Source organism: Zingiber officinale, chromosome 5A, assembly GCF_018446385.1.
Source record: "Zingiber officinale cultivar Zhangliang chromosome 5A, Zo_v1.1, whole genome shotgun sequence".
NCBI lineage: Eukaryota > Viridiplantae > Streptophyta > Magnoliopsida > Zingiberales > Zingiberaceae > Zingiber > Zingiber officinale.
The window spans coordinates 123,075,651-123,090,368 of NC_055994.1; the positions used below are offsets into that span (position 1 = coordinate 123,075,651).

General features: G+C 37.7%; 2 protein-coding genes across 2 annotated transcripts; one reads left to right on the forward strand and one right to left on the reverse strand.

Annotated features, from left to right (window-relative positions):
* The first annotated feature begins 1,149 nt into the window (after positions 1-1,149).
* Positions 1,150-7,475, forward strand: LOC121981551 (stromal 70 kDa heat shock-related protein, chloroplastic-like). Its single transcript, XM_042534136.1, has 8 exons — positions 1,150-1,810; positions 2,194-2,446; positions 3,463-3,542; positions 5,071-5,213; positions 5,301-5,399; positions 5,598-5,787; positions 6,299-6,697; positions 6,819-7,475. The coding sequence occupies exons 1-8, from the start codon at positions 1,271-1,273 to the stop codon at positions 7,215-7,217; spliced, it is 2,103 nt and encodes a 700-aa protein (XP_042390070.1). The 5' UTR covers positions 1,150-1,270; the 3' UTR covers positions 7,218-7,475.
* A 35-nt stretch (positions 7,476-7,510) lies between these two features.
* Positions 7,511-11,343, reverse strand: LOC121981552 (putative ankyrin repeat protein RF_0381). Its single transcript, XM_042534137.1, has 3 exons — positions 11,027-11,343; positions 10,048-10,765; positions 7,511-9,054 (listed from the first exon to the last, which is right to left on the reverse strand). The coding sequence occupies exons 2-3, from the start codon at positions 10,759-10,761 to the stop codon at positions 7,723-7,725; spliced, it is 2,046 nt and encodes a 681-aa protein (XP_042390071.1). The 5' UTR covers positions 10,762-10,765; positions 11,027-11,343; the 3' UTR covers positions 7,511-7,722.
* Between the last annotated feature and the right edge of the window lie 3,375 nt (positions 11,344-14,718).

Here is a 14,718-nt window from a genome sequence, read left to right on the forward strand (position 1 = left end):
TGGATAGAATATCTTGGCATTTGCTTGATTAGCTACTTTAAAAAACTTGGCTGATCTAGCCTTCTTTTTTTTTTTGCTTATTCTTGTTTGAATGCTAGCGAAATGGGATCAAAGAGTCTGTATCATATCTTAGAATCACATAGCCTCACTATATCACTGAATTTATTGTGAGATTGGTCAAGTAATCTCTTTGAATAGATGGAACTAATTGAAATTTGGTCAATCAGAGAAAAAAAATGGATAGAATACCTTGACATTTGCTTAAATTAGCTACTTTAAAAAACTTGGCTGATCTAACCATTCTTTTTGCTGATTCTTGCTTGAATCCTAGCAAATTAGGAGCAAAGAGTCTTTTATCTTATCTTAAATTCAAAATCACATAGCCTCACTATTACTCAATTTATTGCTGATTCTTGCTTTAGTTTTCGGTTTCTAGGATGCTTGTTTCAATAAATATGCTTGGTCCAGTCTTAATCTTGTCCTTAATAGATCTATTTAGATTAATGAACTTGCAATTTAATTTTCTGCTTAATCTCAAGTCTCCTCCTCATTGTTCATCAATGCTTTCCTTGCCCTTATGGTAGTTTGACCCAATACATTGTGATGTGCCATGTAGCCTACTCACTTTGACCAAGTTACATTCCCATAATTGTTGGGCATCACTACAATCTAAACAAGTGTATGGAAATATAATATTAAGACAATTTGCTATTCATGTGGATTTATTAACTTGATTGATGAGTCTTGTTTTATTAGATTTGAATTATTTTTTTAAAGTACAATAGAATTTATAATAATAATATAAAATATTTGTTCCCAAGTACGAATAATAGTGAAATAAAGTTTGCTTTGACTTGTCAACAGAGCAAAGTGGACTTGACCAAACTCATTATTATTATTGCCATTAAAATATCTTTCTCGCATTAGAAAAATTCCTTCCCTGTCTATTGAAATTGGTATGCATCATGTATGGAGTTAATAAAAGCACGAGGCCTATCACCACCGACCACGTGTCTTTCTGCCTTAGTTCCGCGAGTTTTTATTCGCCGTTGGATTCCGTTGCTTCTCTTTCATCCACCGTCCACTCGAATCGTCTTCAAATTCGAGAATCTTCCAGGAGTCGACGCCCCCATAAAACCGTCGTCTTATCCCTTTGACAGCCCACTCTAACACACAGCGGAGGTCTCCCTGCGCCGCTGCGCTACCACCGGCCCGCTAGCCTTGGATTAGGGTTTGCGTCTTCTGGGTTCGTAGGCTTATTCGATCGTCCATGGCGACCTCGTCGGCGCAAATCCACGTCCTCGGCTCTTCCGGCGCCTTCCCTTCTTCTAAGTTGCCGTCCTCTCGCTTTGCCGCTTCCAATTCTCTCTTCTTCGGCCTTCGCCGACCTAGCGGCGCTCGGATTGTTTCGGGACGCCGGAGCCATGGCTCCGGTTATAAGCCCCTGCGGGTGGCGTGCGAGAAGGTGGTCGGGATCGATCTCGGCACCACTAACTCCGCCGTTGCTGCCATGGAGGGAGGGAAGCCGACGATCGTGACCAACGCCGAGGGACAGCGAACCACGCCCTCGGTGGTGGCCTACACGAGGAACGGCGACAGGTTGGTGGGGCAAATTGCCAAACGGCAGGCCGTGGTCAACCCTGAGAATACATTCTTTTCGGTGAAGCGGTTCATCGGACGGAAGATGTCAGAAGTGGACGAGGAGTTGAAGCAAGTCTCTTATCGGGTTCTGAGAGACGAGAATGGAAATGTCAAGCTCGATTGCCCTGCCATCGGGAAACAGTTTGCTGCTGAAGAGATCTCAGCTCAGGTAATTCATTTTATCTTGCTTTGAGGGTCTATTTCGTTTAGTAGTATGCCGTGGGAGCTATTTAGTTTAAAGTTTTTTTATGAGAAGTTTGCTAGCTTGAGTTTCAGTCCACTGACATAACAGTGGCCGCAACTTGTTTCCCTTCCCTAATTGTTTAGTAGCTAGTGATTAAAGTGACCATATTATTGAGAATCATTTTACTATAAAAAAAATAATATAAAAACTGTCATGATGGCTTGTTGAATTGTTGGACCTTTGTTGCAAATATTTGTGGTTAAGTTAAATTCCATAACTAATGTTGTCACAGTTCTGATTGCTAAGCTTTGGCTTGGCTGCATTATTTTTGCCTTGATTGTTGAAAACTTTTTTTCCCTGTTCTTCAGGTTTTGAGAAAGCTCGTGGATGATGCTTCCAAGTTTTTGAATGATAAAGTTACGAAAGCGGTGGTAACTGTTCCTGCTTACTTCAATGATTCTCAAAGGACAGCTACAAAGGATGCTGGCCGTATTGCTGGTTTAGAAGTCCTTCGTATCATTAATGAGCCAACAGCTGCATCATTGGCATATGGGTTTGAAAAGAAAAATAATGAAACTATTCTGGTATTTGATTTGGGAGGTGGCACTTTCGATGTTTCAGGTAAACAGGCTTACTGATGTTTATTTATTTTTGTAATTATCTTATCTAACCAATTTCATTTTCAGATGTTATTTGTAATTTCAGATTACTAAGACCCTAGGGCATTTCAATCGTCCAGTTCAGTATGGATATGTTGGTAGTTTGCACTTTATGTCTATGTTAAATAGTTCGAAGAACTATAGTGTTCATTATAACAGAAAAAAATAGAGTTCAGTAATATCTTTGGGATTTGAATTCTTCTGATGTTAAGAGGTAATTTTGAATGTACATTTATGCACAAGCATCTTGTGAGTCTCACATCATTGATTTCAACTTTTGTAAAATTCAGATCAAACACATTATTTAGTAGTTTGAAATTTGTTCCATTATCTTATAAATTTAAAGGCATAGAATGCCTTTGTTACATTATTGAGATGAATATGCTTTGAATGTTAAAGATGGCAGTATATTTGGTAGTTCTTATTGTGGTTGGCTGCAAAAATTTGCCTTTGATTGACTGGACCATACCTAATTGTATGTTGCAGGGGTTCGATAGTTGGAAATTTAGTTGTTAATCTATGAACAGAAACTCAAATCACATAGCACTTAATACTCTATCCTCACTATTTATTCACAAAGTTTCTTTGTTAACAAGCATATGACACTTAGTTGTATTGCATGAGATTAATAGGAATAGATAGATGAAAACTGGTTAAAAATTGATTTGGATGATTTAGCAGGCATGGAGCAGTAACAGTGTGTTCATACTTATGAAACTATTTATTGAATAGACAATCTACCTTAGTTTCGTATAGGTTATGCTTCATGACATAAGGAGATCATGATAAAGGTTTTAAAAAAGCATGCATGAAAGTAGCTTCTTAACAATCTACTTTGTATGTGTTGCTATTCTTTTCTAGTCTAAAATTTTTTTGTCATCACTGTCGATTACCATTAGTATTTTTTTCCCTTATTCACTGCTTACTCACTTCTCACTCTCAGCTTATAAAGTCATTGTTTAATCCTCTATATTGCAGTTCTTGAGGTTGGAGATGGTGTTTTTGAAGTGCTATCAACATCTGGGGACACACATCTCGGTGGTGATGACTTTGATAAGGTTGGTTTCTCAATATGTTAAACTTTGCATTTTAATATTTATACATGAAATGTGTTTTCCTCTTAATGCTTGCGCGTCAATGCAGAACCTGGCAGAGGCACTTGTCATTTTCTTGTTTAGTAGTTTAGTAGGTGAACTATATGTGCTTATTTGCAATTGATTTTGCTAACAAAAATATTTGAATATCTTGTAAATGCAGCTGCGATGTTTGTTTATTCCAACTGTTTTACCCATTCGTTTGGTTGGTGTTTGATCATTAATGTTAAACACAGTTGTATTGTTTTCCTTCTGTACTATATGATGCTTGAGCTAAGTTTTAAAGTTTATACGATTGAATTATGTTTATTACACATGTTTCCTTATAATGACATTACTTGATAGCGCAAAGTTTAAAATTTTGAGCCGTATTGATATTTAGGTCTATAACCAAAATAATATTGTTTTGATACTATATCATGTTATGCCGATACAATTCTGACTCTTATTTACTTTCAAATGTAAGTCTATGCCAATTTAAAAAATTATTTCCATTAATTTTTTTAGAACAATAGGCTACTCTACTAATTATTATATGAATCTCGACCAACTTACTAATATATCAAAAGTAGTGATATTGTGCATTAGATGGGAGCATCGGTTCCTATAGCATTCATGTGAGTTCAACCCATGAATTTTTAAGATCTAAATGAAATAGCTCTCCTATGGCATTGACATTGATTTCGACGTGTTCATCAATATTTCTTGATTCACTACTGGGAGTTGGATTAACACCATTGGAATTGAAACTAATATAGGCAAATGATAAGGACATGCATATGCCATTAAGCTATGAGATAATGGATCACCATATGATCTATGAAAGCTATAATAAAAGGTGGAGAGTGTGACAAACTTTGAACATAATGCTGCTAAACTCTCCTGCATATTTCAATAAGTATGAACTTCATTTCGTCTACCACCTTTTTATTGAGTTCGTTGCTATTGGCTCTTAATATGTCTAGCACCATGATCATCATCCTTGGTTGCATGCAAGCAACGTTGCTCACGTGTCTAGGGCACAAATGTTCGAGTTGAGGGAATATTTTCACCACCACCTAGTTCAACTTCACAATCATTGCCACCATTAGTAGTTGCATTACTATCGACACTATATCATTCCAATCTTCTTGTCAGATTGTCGTATTAGAAGACGATGTTTCATCCCTCTCATCAAGATCTTGCTCAACGATTCCATGGAGTGGAGCTGAATCCAGGTGGATGGCATTTGCGCATTCAGGCTGGATGCTGTCAGTGATGTTAGAAGCCAGTGGACATGCTCATTAAATTATGTTATGATTCATAATAATCATGTACTCCACCTTGGTAAATGGATCCATAGGGTCTGGCAACTGTTATAAAGAGATATCAAGCTCTACATGACTAGTAGAAAATGAATGTCTACCAACTTTACTGCATTAGGCCATAGAATATCATACATATTCTTCTTACTAAATTGCTAAAATGCTAAAACAATATTTATGTTGATCAGAGAGTTGTTGACTGGCTTGCCGCTGACTTTAAGAGAGACGAAGGAATTGATCTGTTGAAAGACAAACAAGCCCTTCAGAGGCTGACTGAAACAGCTGAAAAAGCTAAGATGGAATTGTCATCCTTGACTCAAACAAACATTAGGTTGGTGTATCTTGTCATTTTTTATTTTATCTCACTGTCTTTAGAGTTGATCTTTCTAAGTTGATTGCACGCTTAATCTTTTGCTAGTTTACCATTTATCACCGCCACTGCTGATGGTCCTAAGCATATAGAGACCACAATTACAAGGGCGAAATTTGAGGAACTTTGTTCAGATCTTCTGGACAGGTATGCCAAAACCTTATTTCTTGATATTCCCTGATCAGCAATGTGCCAGTTTGTGTTTCTTATGAGACAGGAAAGGACAAATCAAAATTCTGCTGAGTTTGGATATATCTTAGTTTTATTGTAACATGTCTGTTTCATTTTGGTTTTTACTTAGAACTTATTTAATCTTTGTTCTACTTGTATTGATTGTCATACCAGGCTTAGAACACCTGTTGACAATTCCTTGAAAGATGCAAAACTCTCATTTAAGGACATAGATGAGGTAATCCTTGTTGGTGGGTCAACCCGTATCCCAGCAGTACAGGAACTTGTGAAGAAGATGACTGGAAAGGATCCTAATGTCACTGTCAATCCTGATGAGGTTGTCGCTCTTGGTGCTGCAGTTCAGGTTTGGCTTCCAAAACCATTATTATTAATCATGCAAATAGTTATTTTAAATTTATTCTCTTATGTGTATTTTTCATTTTTAAATGTGGCAAATTGGTGCCTGCGAGTCAAGTTCTTGTCCTTGAAACTTATAAGAGCTCTCCTAGTATGCAAAGGTTTATATTCACTATGACAGAACAATAATTACAACTAGAGAAATCCGATGCTTAAGATGAGTCAGTGGAGTATATATTTTTATATGTATCTGAGTTCATAACTAGTAAAATCTTTGGCTTAATGTTTTGCGGAAGTTCTTTGCTGCTTCTGATATTTTCATTTACACTGTGCACACAAATTTGCACGAAACAATTTTGGAGCAACACTTGTCTTTTGTGGTGGGGTCGTTAGCTTGCTTGTTATTGGCTTGTAGCTAAGACATTCAGCATTGACTTGAGGTGCATTTGCGAGCAGATTCCAATGCCTGAAGCACATGAATATTTTCTCATTATTGGCTTTTGCTCTTTTGTTTTCAGGCAGGAGTGCTGTCTGGCGATGTCAGTGACATTGTCCTCCTTGATGTCACACCACTATCTCTTGGTTTGGAAACGTTGGGCGGGGTGATGACAAAAATCATTCCGAGGAACACAACACTTCCGACATCCAAATCGGAAGTGTTTTCCACAGCAGCAGATGGTCAGACAAGCGTCGAGATAAATGTTCTACAGGGAGAGAGAGAATTTGTGAGGGACAACAAGTCACTTGGCAGTTTCCGTCTTGATGGAATCCCTCCAGCACCACGAGGAGTGCCACAGATTGAAGTCAAGTTCGACATTGATGCCAATGGAATGCTGTCTGTAACTGCTGTCGACAAGGGCACTGGAAAGAAACAAGACATCACCATCACTGGTGCTAGTACCTTGCCTAGCGATGAGGTGAGATTTTCATCTATTTTTTCATATTTGAGATTCTCTATTGATCAAGTAGAAATGATCCAAAGAATTTTGAGATTTCGTTTTCCAGTTTTAGTCAACTGTATTATATGAATTTATGCAGGTAGAAAGAATGGTGAAGGAAGCTGAGAAGTTCGCAAAAGAGGACAAGGAGAAGAGGGATGCCATCGACACGAAGAACCAGTCCGAATCTGTGATTTATCAGACGGAAAAGCAACTGAAGGAGCTTGGTGACAAGGTACCTGCTGCTGTCAAGGAGAAGGTCGAAGCCAAGCTTAAGGATCTCAAAGATGCAGTTGCAAGTGAATCGACTCAGGGCATGAAGGACACAATGGCTGCGTTGAACCAGGAGGTGATGCAGCTTGGCCAGTCACTGTATAACCAACCAGGTGCAGCTGGTGCTGGTCCAACTCCTGGAGCTGATGGCGAGTCTGCAGGAACATCGCCCGAGGAGTCTGATAACGGTGATGTTATCGATGCGGATTTCACGGATAGCAAGTGAGCATGGTCAGGTGGGTAGGAGACAATTTTCACGAAAATCCTCAGCTATATAGGTGGAAAAAAAATTGAATCCTTGAAGATCAACACTAAGAGCACACTAATGGGATAGGTGCCAACAGGTTTGTGAGCAAATTATATGCGTTAGGGATAAATATGAGGCTTATTTTCCTTCAAGAAAAATGTCGTGCATTATCACATCTTTTTTATTCTGTAAGCTCAAATTATGAATTCTTAATGCTTTGAAAGCTAGATTCTTCCAGTTGCTGACTATTGCCAAAAACTAATTCCCAAGGATGGATAATTTGGTTTGCTGAAGTTTCTTTTGTTAAAAATATTCTGGAGATAGGTGGGCTACATCAACTCAACTATCATCAGCAACACAATAAATACACTTGCAAACTTGAAACACACTGCAGAGGAATATCAACCTAGCTGCACACTACATAAGTCTATCTATATGCTATGTCCTAAGGGTCTTGTTGCTCAGGCTTGCTGTTGAAGTAAAATCAAACCACTGGTATAAGTGAGGGCTTGGGTTCTTGATTAGATTGCTGTTCTTTGCCAGATTCATCCGTTGCCAAATCTTGTGCACCGAGGCAGAAGTACTGGTTCATCAAGCGAATATTTACAAGACTAGCTCTCGGTGTCACAGAATCTGCCGTTGCACTGCAATTTATTGCAGAACTTGAACAGGAGGCTCTATCATTTTCACTTCCCAAACATACTCCTTTGTCTTTCTCTGTTGTAGATGATAATGATGATCGTGAAAATGAGCCTGGATCAGTATGCACAGCCGGAGCTAGATGAGGCATGGTTTGAAACACTCCTCGCATTAGACTCGCTGATAGTTTCTTTTTAGTTGTGGAACTTGGCGTTGGAGCAGCACTTCTGACAGAAAGTGTTCGCTGCTTAATGATACCTGGTGCCGTCACCGAGAAGCGTTGTCGGAGGGGAGTTAGAGCATCTTCTTTGCCAACCAATTTCTTGAAAGATTCCAATGATTCATCATCTCCAAACTTATTTGGTGTCTCAGATGTCTTCTCCTTCCGACGAGGCCACCTGAGTAGAATCTTGAGATGCCTTGCTGCATTACTAATAGGATTTTGTTTCTTCTTATCGTAAAACCCATGGCTTTCGTCCAAGGCACTGATGTGGGTGGCCTCACTCTTACTAGCAGTGGAACATGAGCTCAGCCTTCCGCTAGCCTCGGAAGCTTCGATCCCCGTGTATAAGAATATTTCAGCATCCGAAACCCTAAACGAAGTACCTGGACTGCTTCCAGCGCATTGCATTTTTATGTGGGAAGCAATGGCTGACCTTGCCCTGTAGTCCTTCGACTTGGCAATTCCGCCAGCAGAAATCAATTGTTTGATAAGCATCTCAGAAGATGCTGATCGCGGGTGCTGCCTGACTATGTCCAAGGGTGTAACACCATCATTATCTCGAATATTAAGGTTGATAGATCGAATCTTCATCAGAAGTTCAACTAGGTCTGTATGCACATTGCTAATGACAGCCATATGGAGGACAGTCCTTCCATCATTGTTCCTCTCATTGATGATCTTATCGATATTTACAATGGTTCCATCAACCAACTGCTTCATGAGATTCATTTGCCGATCAAGTCTTTTGAAACCAGGAGTGCAGAAGCCCGCCACTGCCATATGAAGGAAAGTATCGCCGGCATTGTTTGTTAAAAGGGAGGACGATGGAGAAACCATAATTATGGCTTCTACAACTGATAAGTATCCTCGAAAAGCCGCCACATGCAAGGCTGTGTTTCCTCGGCTATCTCTAGAGTCAATCACATCAAAACATACAAGTAGATCCTGGACTACCTGGATCATTAGATAATGCTTACAAGTGTGAAACAGAGTTGACTAACCTAGAAACAAATATGCGATTAGAAATTTGCTAAAGAATGGCATGAGATTAGCAAGTGAAAGGCAAGATTCAAAAGAGCATTTAGAGTTACTAGAGAAGTTAATATCCTTCATTCATCCTTAATATCTTTCAGCTTTTACCCCTTCTATCCTCCCAACTAAACAAGGTCCTAGGGAGTAAGGATGAACAATATCAAACCGTAATATGCTCCCTACAATCCTTTCTTCATTCATCCTTGATATCAAAAAAAAAAATGTGGAACCACCACATCAACAGCCCCCCTAGAGCCGGTTCCACGGATATGGAGGGAGGTAAATGCAAGTACACAGGGAGAAAGTGCATCATGGCGGAGACGTTAACCCCAGGCAGTGACACCCCAGGGATCGACCCCTGAACCTTTCAGTCACAGAACCATGCACTCCCCATCTGTGCTACGCTCTGGGGACATTCATCCTTGATATCAAGGTCGTAGGGAGGAAGGATAACCAATATCAAATCATGGCATGCTCCCTACAATCCTTCTTCATTCATCCTTAATATCTTTCAGCCTCTAACCTCCCAACTAAACAAGGTCATAGGGAGGAAGGATGAACAACAGCAAACCGTGGTATGCTTCCTACAATCCTTCATTCATCCTTAATATCTCTCAGCTTCTATCATCCCAACTAAACAAGGTCTTAGGGAGGAAGGAAGAACAATATCAAACCGCGGCGTGCTCCCTACAATCCTTTCTTTGATGCGACAAACAACCTAAAGAAAGCAGCAACATGTGGATTGACGGCAATTGCGACCATCACAAGTGGATAAAAGAAACCCTTGTCATGCAACTTGTAGTGAAATTGCTAAGTTATCTTCAAGCAAAAAACACTAATGCAAGCAATGAATCAAGATCAAAACCTATTTGTCAGAATCAATACTGTGTTCTTCAAAGTAGAAGCATTTCTCACCTCGACCTGTCCTCTTCCGGCAGCAGAGTGCAAGATGGTCGATCCTTGAGTATCTCTGTAAGCCAATACATCTGAGCAATCGGCAAGAAGTTCCTTCAAGAACTCCAAGTTTCCTCCTCTGGCAGCAGAATGCAGAGCCCTGTTCACCATCTCCCACCTAAAGCCAGAATCAAATCCTCCACCACCACCACCACCACCAGTGTCGCCGCCGCCGCCAATGGAAGATTTAGGTGACACTGCAAAATCAAACAGCAGCCTACAAACCTCTGAATTCTTGCTCCTCGCTGCAGCATAAAAGATATCAGTGACACCATACTCTCCTTCACCAAACACCACCAAGGGGTCTCTCTCAAGCAGCTCCCTCACAAAGCTCACGTCGCCAGCAGAGGCCGCCGTGTAGAGTAGCCACCCGCCGTACCCGGCCCGGACCAGTGAGTTCTTCTTGTTCTTCCTGTCGCACTCATGAAAGAGATTCCGAGCCACGAAAGATCGGTTTTTGGCCACGTCGGCGAACTGCGCGTCGTCGTCCCACACCGTCTCGAGCCGCCGGATGCGGCGAAGCGACGAGAGCTTGATGAGGAGATTGGCGTCGAGGTTAAGCAGCTGCCGGACGAGGTCGTAGTGACCATTGGCTGCTGCCCAATCGATCGGAGAGGCGTACCACCACTGGTCGCCCGTGCTCTCCCACCGGAGCGGGAAGTAGGGTTCCGTCATTTACCTGAATCAAAAGAAGCCAAATCTCATCCAAGCATCAAAAACCCTAGTTTCACACGCGAACAGACGAACTTTCACAAGATATCGCCAAAATCGGTACTCGCATCAAACAAAGAACAAACAAAGCCAGCCTAAACCGCGCATATCCAATCTGAAAGAACCCTAATAATCCCTAAACAGTAGAGCTCCCATTCTGGAGATTATATCGCTGCAAAAAGATGCAAGAACCAAAAAAAAAAATGGAAATCTAGAAAAGTAAACTTACACTAGAAGCGACGTCCAGATCAAAGAGGAGAAATGAAGTTTAAATCCATCTTCTTTCAGATCAACAGTTCAAGAACTACCAGAGGACACGATTATATAGATGGTACTCGTGGCGAAGAACCCAGAGCTCGCTCTGCCACCAAAAGAGACCAAAGAAAAAAAAGTGGTGAAGAGCTTTTGAGTGGGAGCAGCGAAGATAATGATGGCGACTGGCAGCTTGCCTCCATCTCCATATATCCGATCAGATCAGATCATTCCCAAAAAGAGACCTGAACTGGAAGAACGTTCCAGCTCTTCTCGTTAGCTCTTCTCGTTTGGACACTTTGCAGAGTGGAAGTTCCAAAGCTGAAGGGAAATTATGAAAAATAGCCCCTCGGGTTTAGGGTAATTCTCGATTTAACTCGAGTTTATTGCGGTGTCTCATGTCTTGTAGGACTATAAATGAATCAAGCGTTCGTGAATAAGTTTGGTATTCGGTTTGATAAGAATTTATTTATGTTTATTCAATATACACAAGATTAATTAAATAAATAAGTTTGAACAATTCGTTAAACTAAATAAGCAAGCATGAACACATATATATTAAGTTCGTTAATGTTCGTGAACAACGTTTGTGAATAATGTTCATGAACAATATTCACGAACTATATTCATTAATAAAATTCTTTCAATATGCTAAATAAATAATAAAATAAAATAAACAAATAAATTTAAATTATCAAGCTCAATAACCAATCAAACAACTAAAGTTTTCAAACAATTAAACAAGTTAGAATTGAGAGCTCGATAATATCCAAAACAAACCAAGTTTGAACCAAGCTCATGCCAAACTTGAACCCAGCTCAAACCAAACTTGAATTGAGAGCTCAATAACATCTAAACAAGTCAAGCTCAAGCCAAGCTTCAAACAAGCTCAAGCTCATAAAAAATAAATCAAGTCAAAGTTTTATTTATTTTAAGCTCGACTCATTCACCTTATCAAATAAGTTTGAACACCTCAAAGTTTGGCTCGGCTCGTTTACCGTCCTATCTATTTGTTTTTTTTTAATATATTTTTAAAGTTATTTCATTGATTAATGAAAATTTATTTATTAGTTTTGGGGGTTTTTTTAATTTATAAGTTTGACAAGAATTTGGTTGATAAATATACTTCAAAATATTTATAAATAGTTGATGATCTTTTATTCCTGAATATAAACATTAATAAATTAAACGCATATATTTAAATTTGATCATTTAGTCAAATTTATTTAATGCAATGAATAAAAAAATCATTTATCAAGTTGAACACCAAAATGTTCTGGATCCATTTATCGTCCTACTTTATATATATTATTGAAATACTTTTAATCTCTACTAAAAAATTACCAGATCGATCACTACAAAATTAATAAACTAACTAAATTTATCATTATTAAAATACTTTTATGATTTTATTATTATCAATTTTGCCCTTCTTCTTTTCTCCTCTTTTGATTAGTATTGCCGAATTCATCTCTCCATTATTGTTACAATGAAGAGGATGGATCCATAAATACTCATAGGAATATAGAAATAATAATAAATGGAGTTTTTCACAAAAATGGTAATGACTTGGCCACAATATTTTGGCATGAAGTTTTTAAAGTGATAATGTAGAAAAGAGGAAAGCCAATGGAGAAACAAACAAAACGCTAGAGATTGAATCTTTTGCAACCTCTAGTACATGCGGAGAATATAACTAAATTCTATTGACCAATAAATATACAAAATTATTTTTCTATTAATAATAAAATAGTAATAATAATAATATCTTTGTGACTCCAACTATTGTGAAAGTGGCTTTGGAGAATCCAACATTAATTGTTTGTATATGTTGTCTATGGAGTTATTTTCAAGGGGACAATATCCACGTAATTAGTAACTAACTAAATTAAGAATTTTAATTAAATTATAATATCAATTACATGTATTAGAAAAATCTAATTTGATACACATTTTTTTAATCTGAAATTGATTAATTAGACCAGTTAAATGTTTAAAAATGTATTAAATTAGACTCAATAAACTAAAATTACTAAAAGAAAGAAGTTATTGTATCTTGTCGGCAAGAATATTATATATCAAATTAAAAGATTTAAAAATATATTTTTCATAAAATTATTACAATTATTTATTTTCCTTCATCTTGTATGTTGTACGATAAAAGTATTGTAAGAAAAATTCTTTTTCTTTTTATTTTTCTTAATTAATCATAAAGGTGATAATTGCACTTGTCAGTATCAATTACACTTCATTTATTTAGGGGAATTATGTTAGTTGATCCTTAAAAAAAATTGAGCCACAATAATATTATTGAAAATTTTAATATTAGCAAATTAGAATAAATTACACCTATCCTAAAAAAAATATTCAATAATTTTCATATTGAAATTGCTTCAAGGTACATTTAGTTTAGAGGTGATAGGTCATTAATCAAAACTTCAAAATCAAGCTACACATTGCAAATGATAGAAACTTGATACAATCCTTGGTTCCTCATAATTAACAATTATCATTATATATTTATTGTTCAAAAACACATTTAAGTTGAAAATTGAGATGTGATAAGTTTAATTATTTATATTTGTTGGAAATACTTAATGCTTAGTAATGATGTTGCCAAGTTATCTATAGAAGTTTTTTTTTGTGTGTGTATGTTAGATGTGCAAGGCCTATTTAGACTATTGGAACCTCTCACACCGTAAGCTTTGGCAAAATATGCACAATTTATAGTGTACGAATAATACACCACTTATGATTAAGACATAAAGTCATTATCATTAATCATGATTACCCCAACTAACTATTTGGAGTTGTTGTCAAATTTCATCGTTCTTGATAGTACTTTTTATTTTAATTTTATCTTAGCAATTCAACAAATATATTGATCATTTTTTGTAAACTTTGCTTTTTCTAATACTCCAATATTCTAATCCATAAAGTGTTATAGATCATATGGAAGTCAGTCCTCGGGGTTATGGTGCCATGGTAGGACATTCAAGTTATCTCCCAGGCACTCGCGGTTCAAACCCCAACTACGATGTATTTGTAAGTATTTTTTCCTCCAAATGAGGGGCGTAATCAAAGGATGCTGGGCTTCTGGGTTGGCCACCGCGTGCGCTTCCCGATTTATCCTGGTGGCCGGTGGAAAATTTCCATGAGACTGGGTCGGTCACTCCAGAAATAGTCAATGAGACTAATTAGGATTATTTTTTATTTTTTATTTTAATAGATCATATGGAAGTCTCATAGAACTTTCTTTATAGTCTAAGGGATACACACTATGCAATGATCTCACAAAACTCCACAAGCTCATATACACGAGGAATTGACTTAAGATATTAATGCTTTTTCCCCTAATCAGAGCTTCGCCAAACTATAGTTGGACCATATTGAGTCATCATTAAAATCATGAGAAGTTGAAATATAGTTAGACAATTTTTTGTACTATTGTTGGTGTTTAGGTTAGTTTAGTTAGCTTGAGCAAAATTTAATACGTCATTACATCCCAAAGTAGCTTCCACAACTACATTCATTATGAGATAGCGAAAGCAAACAAACCTATAAAACATCTTGTCAGTGCACCGAAATCTCAATAGGTAGTTAGATATGTTAGTTTAGAGTGTCGACATGGTGTAACATCAATTTAAGAGAATGACAATTGATAGAATT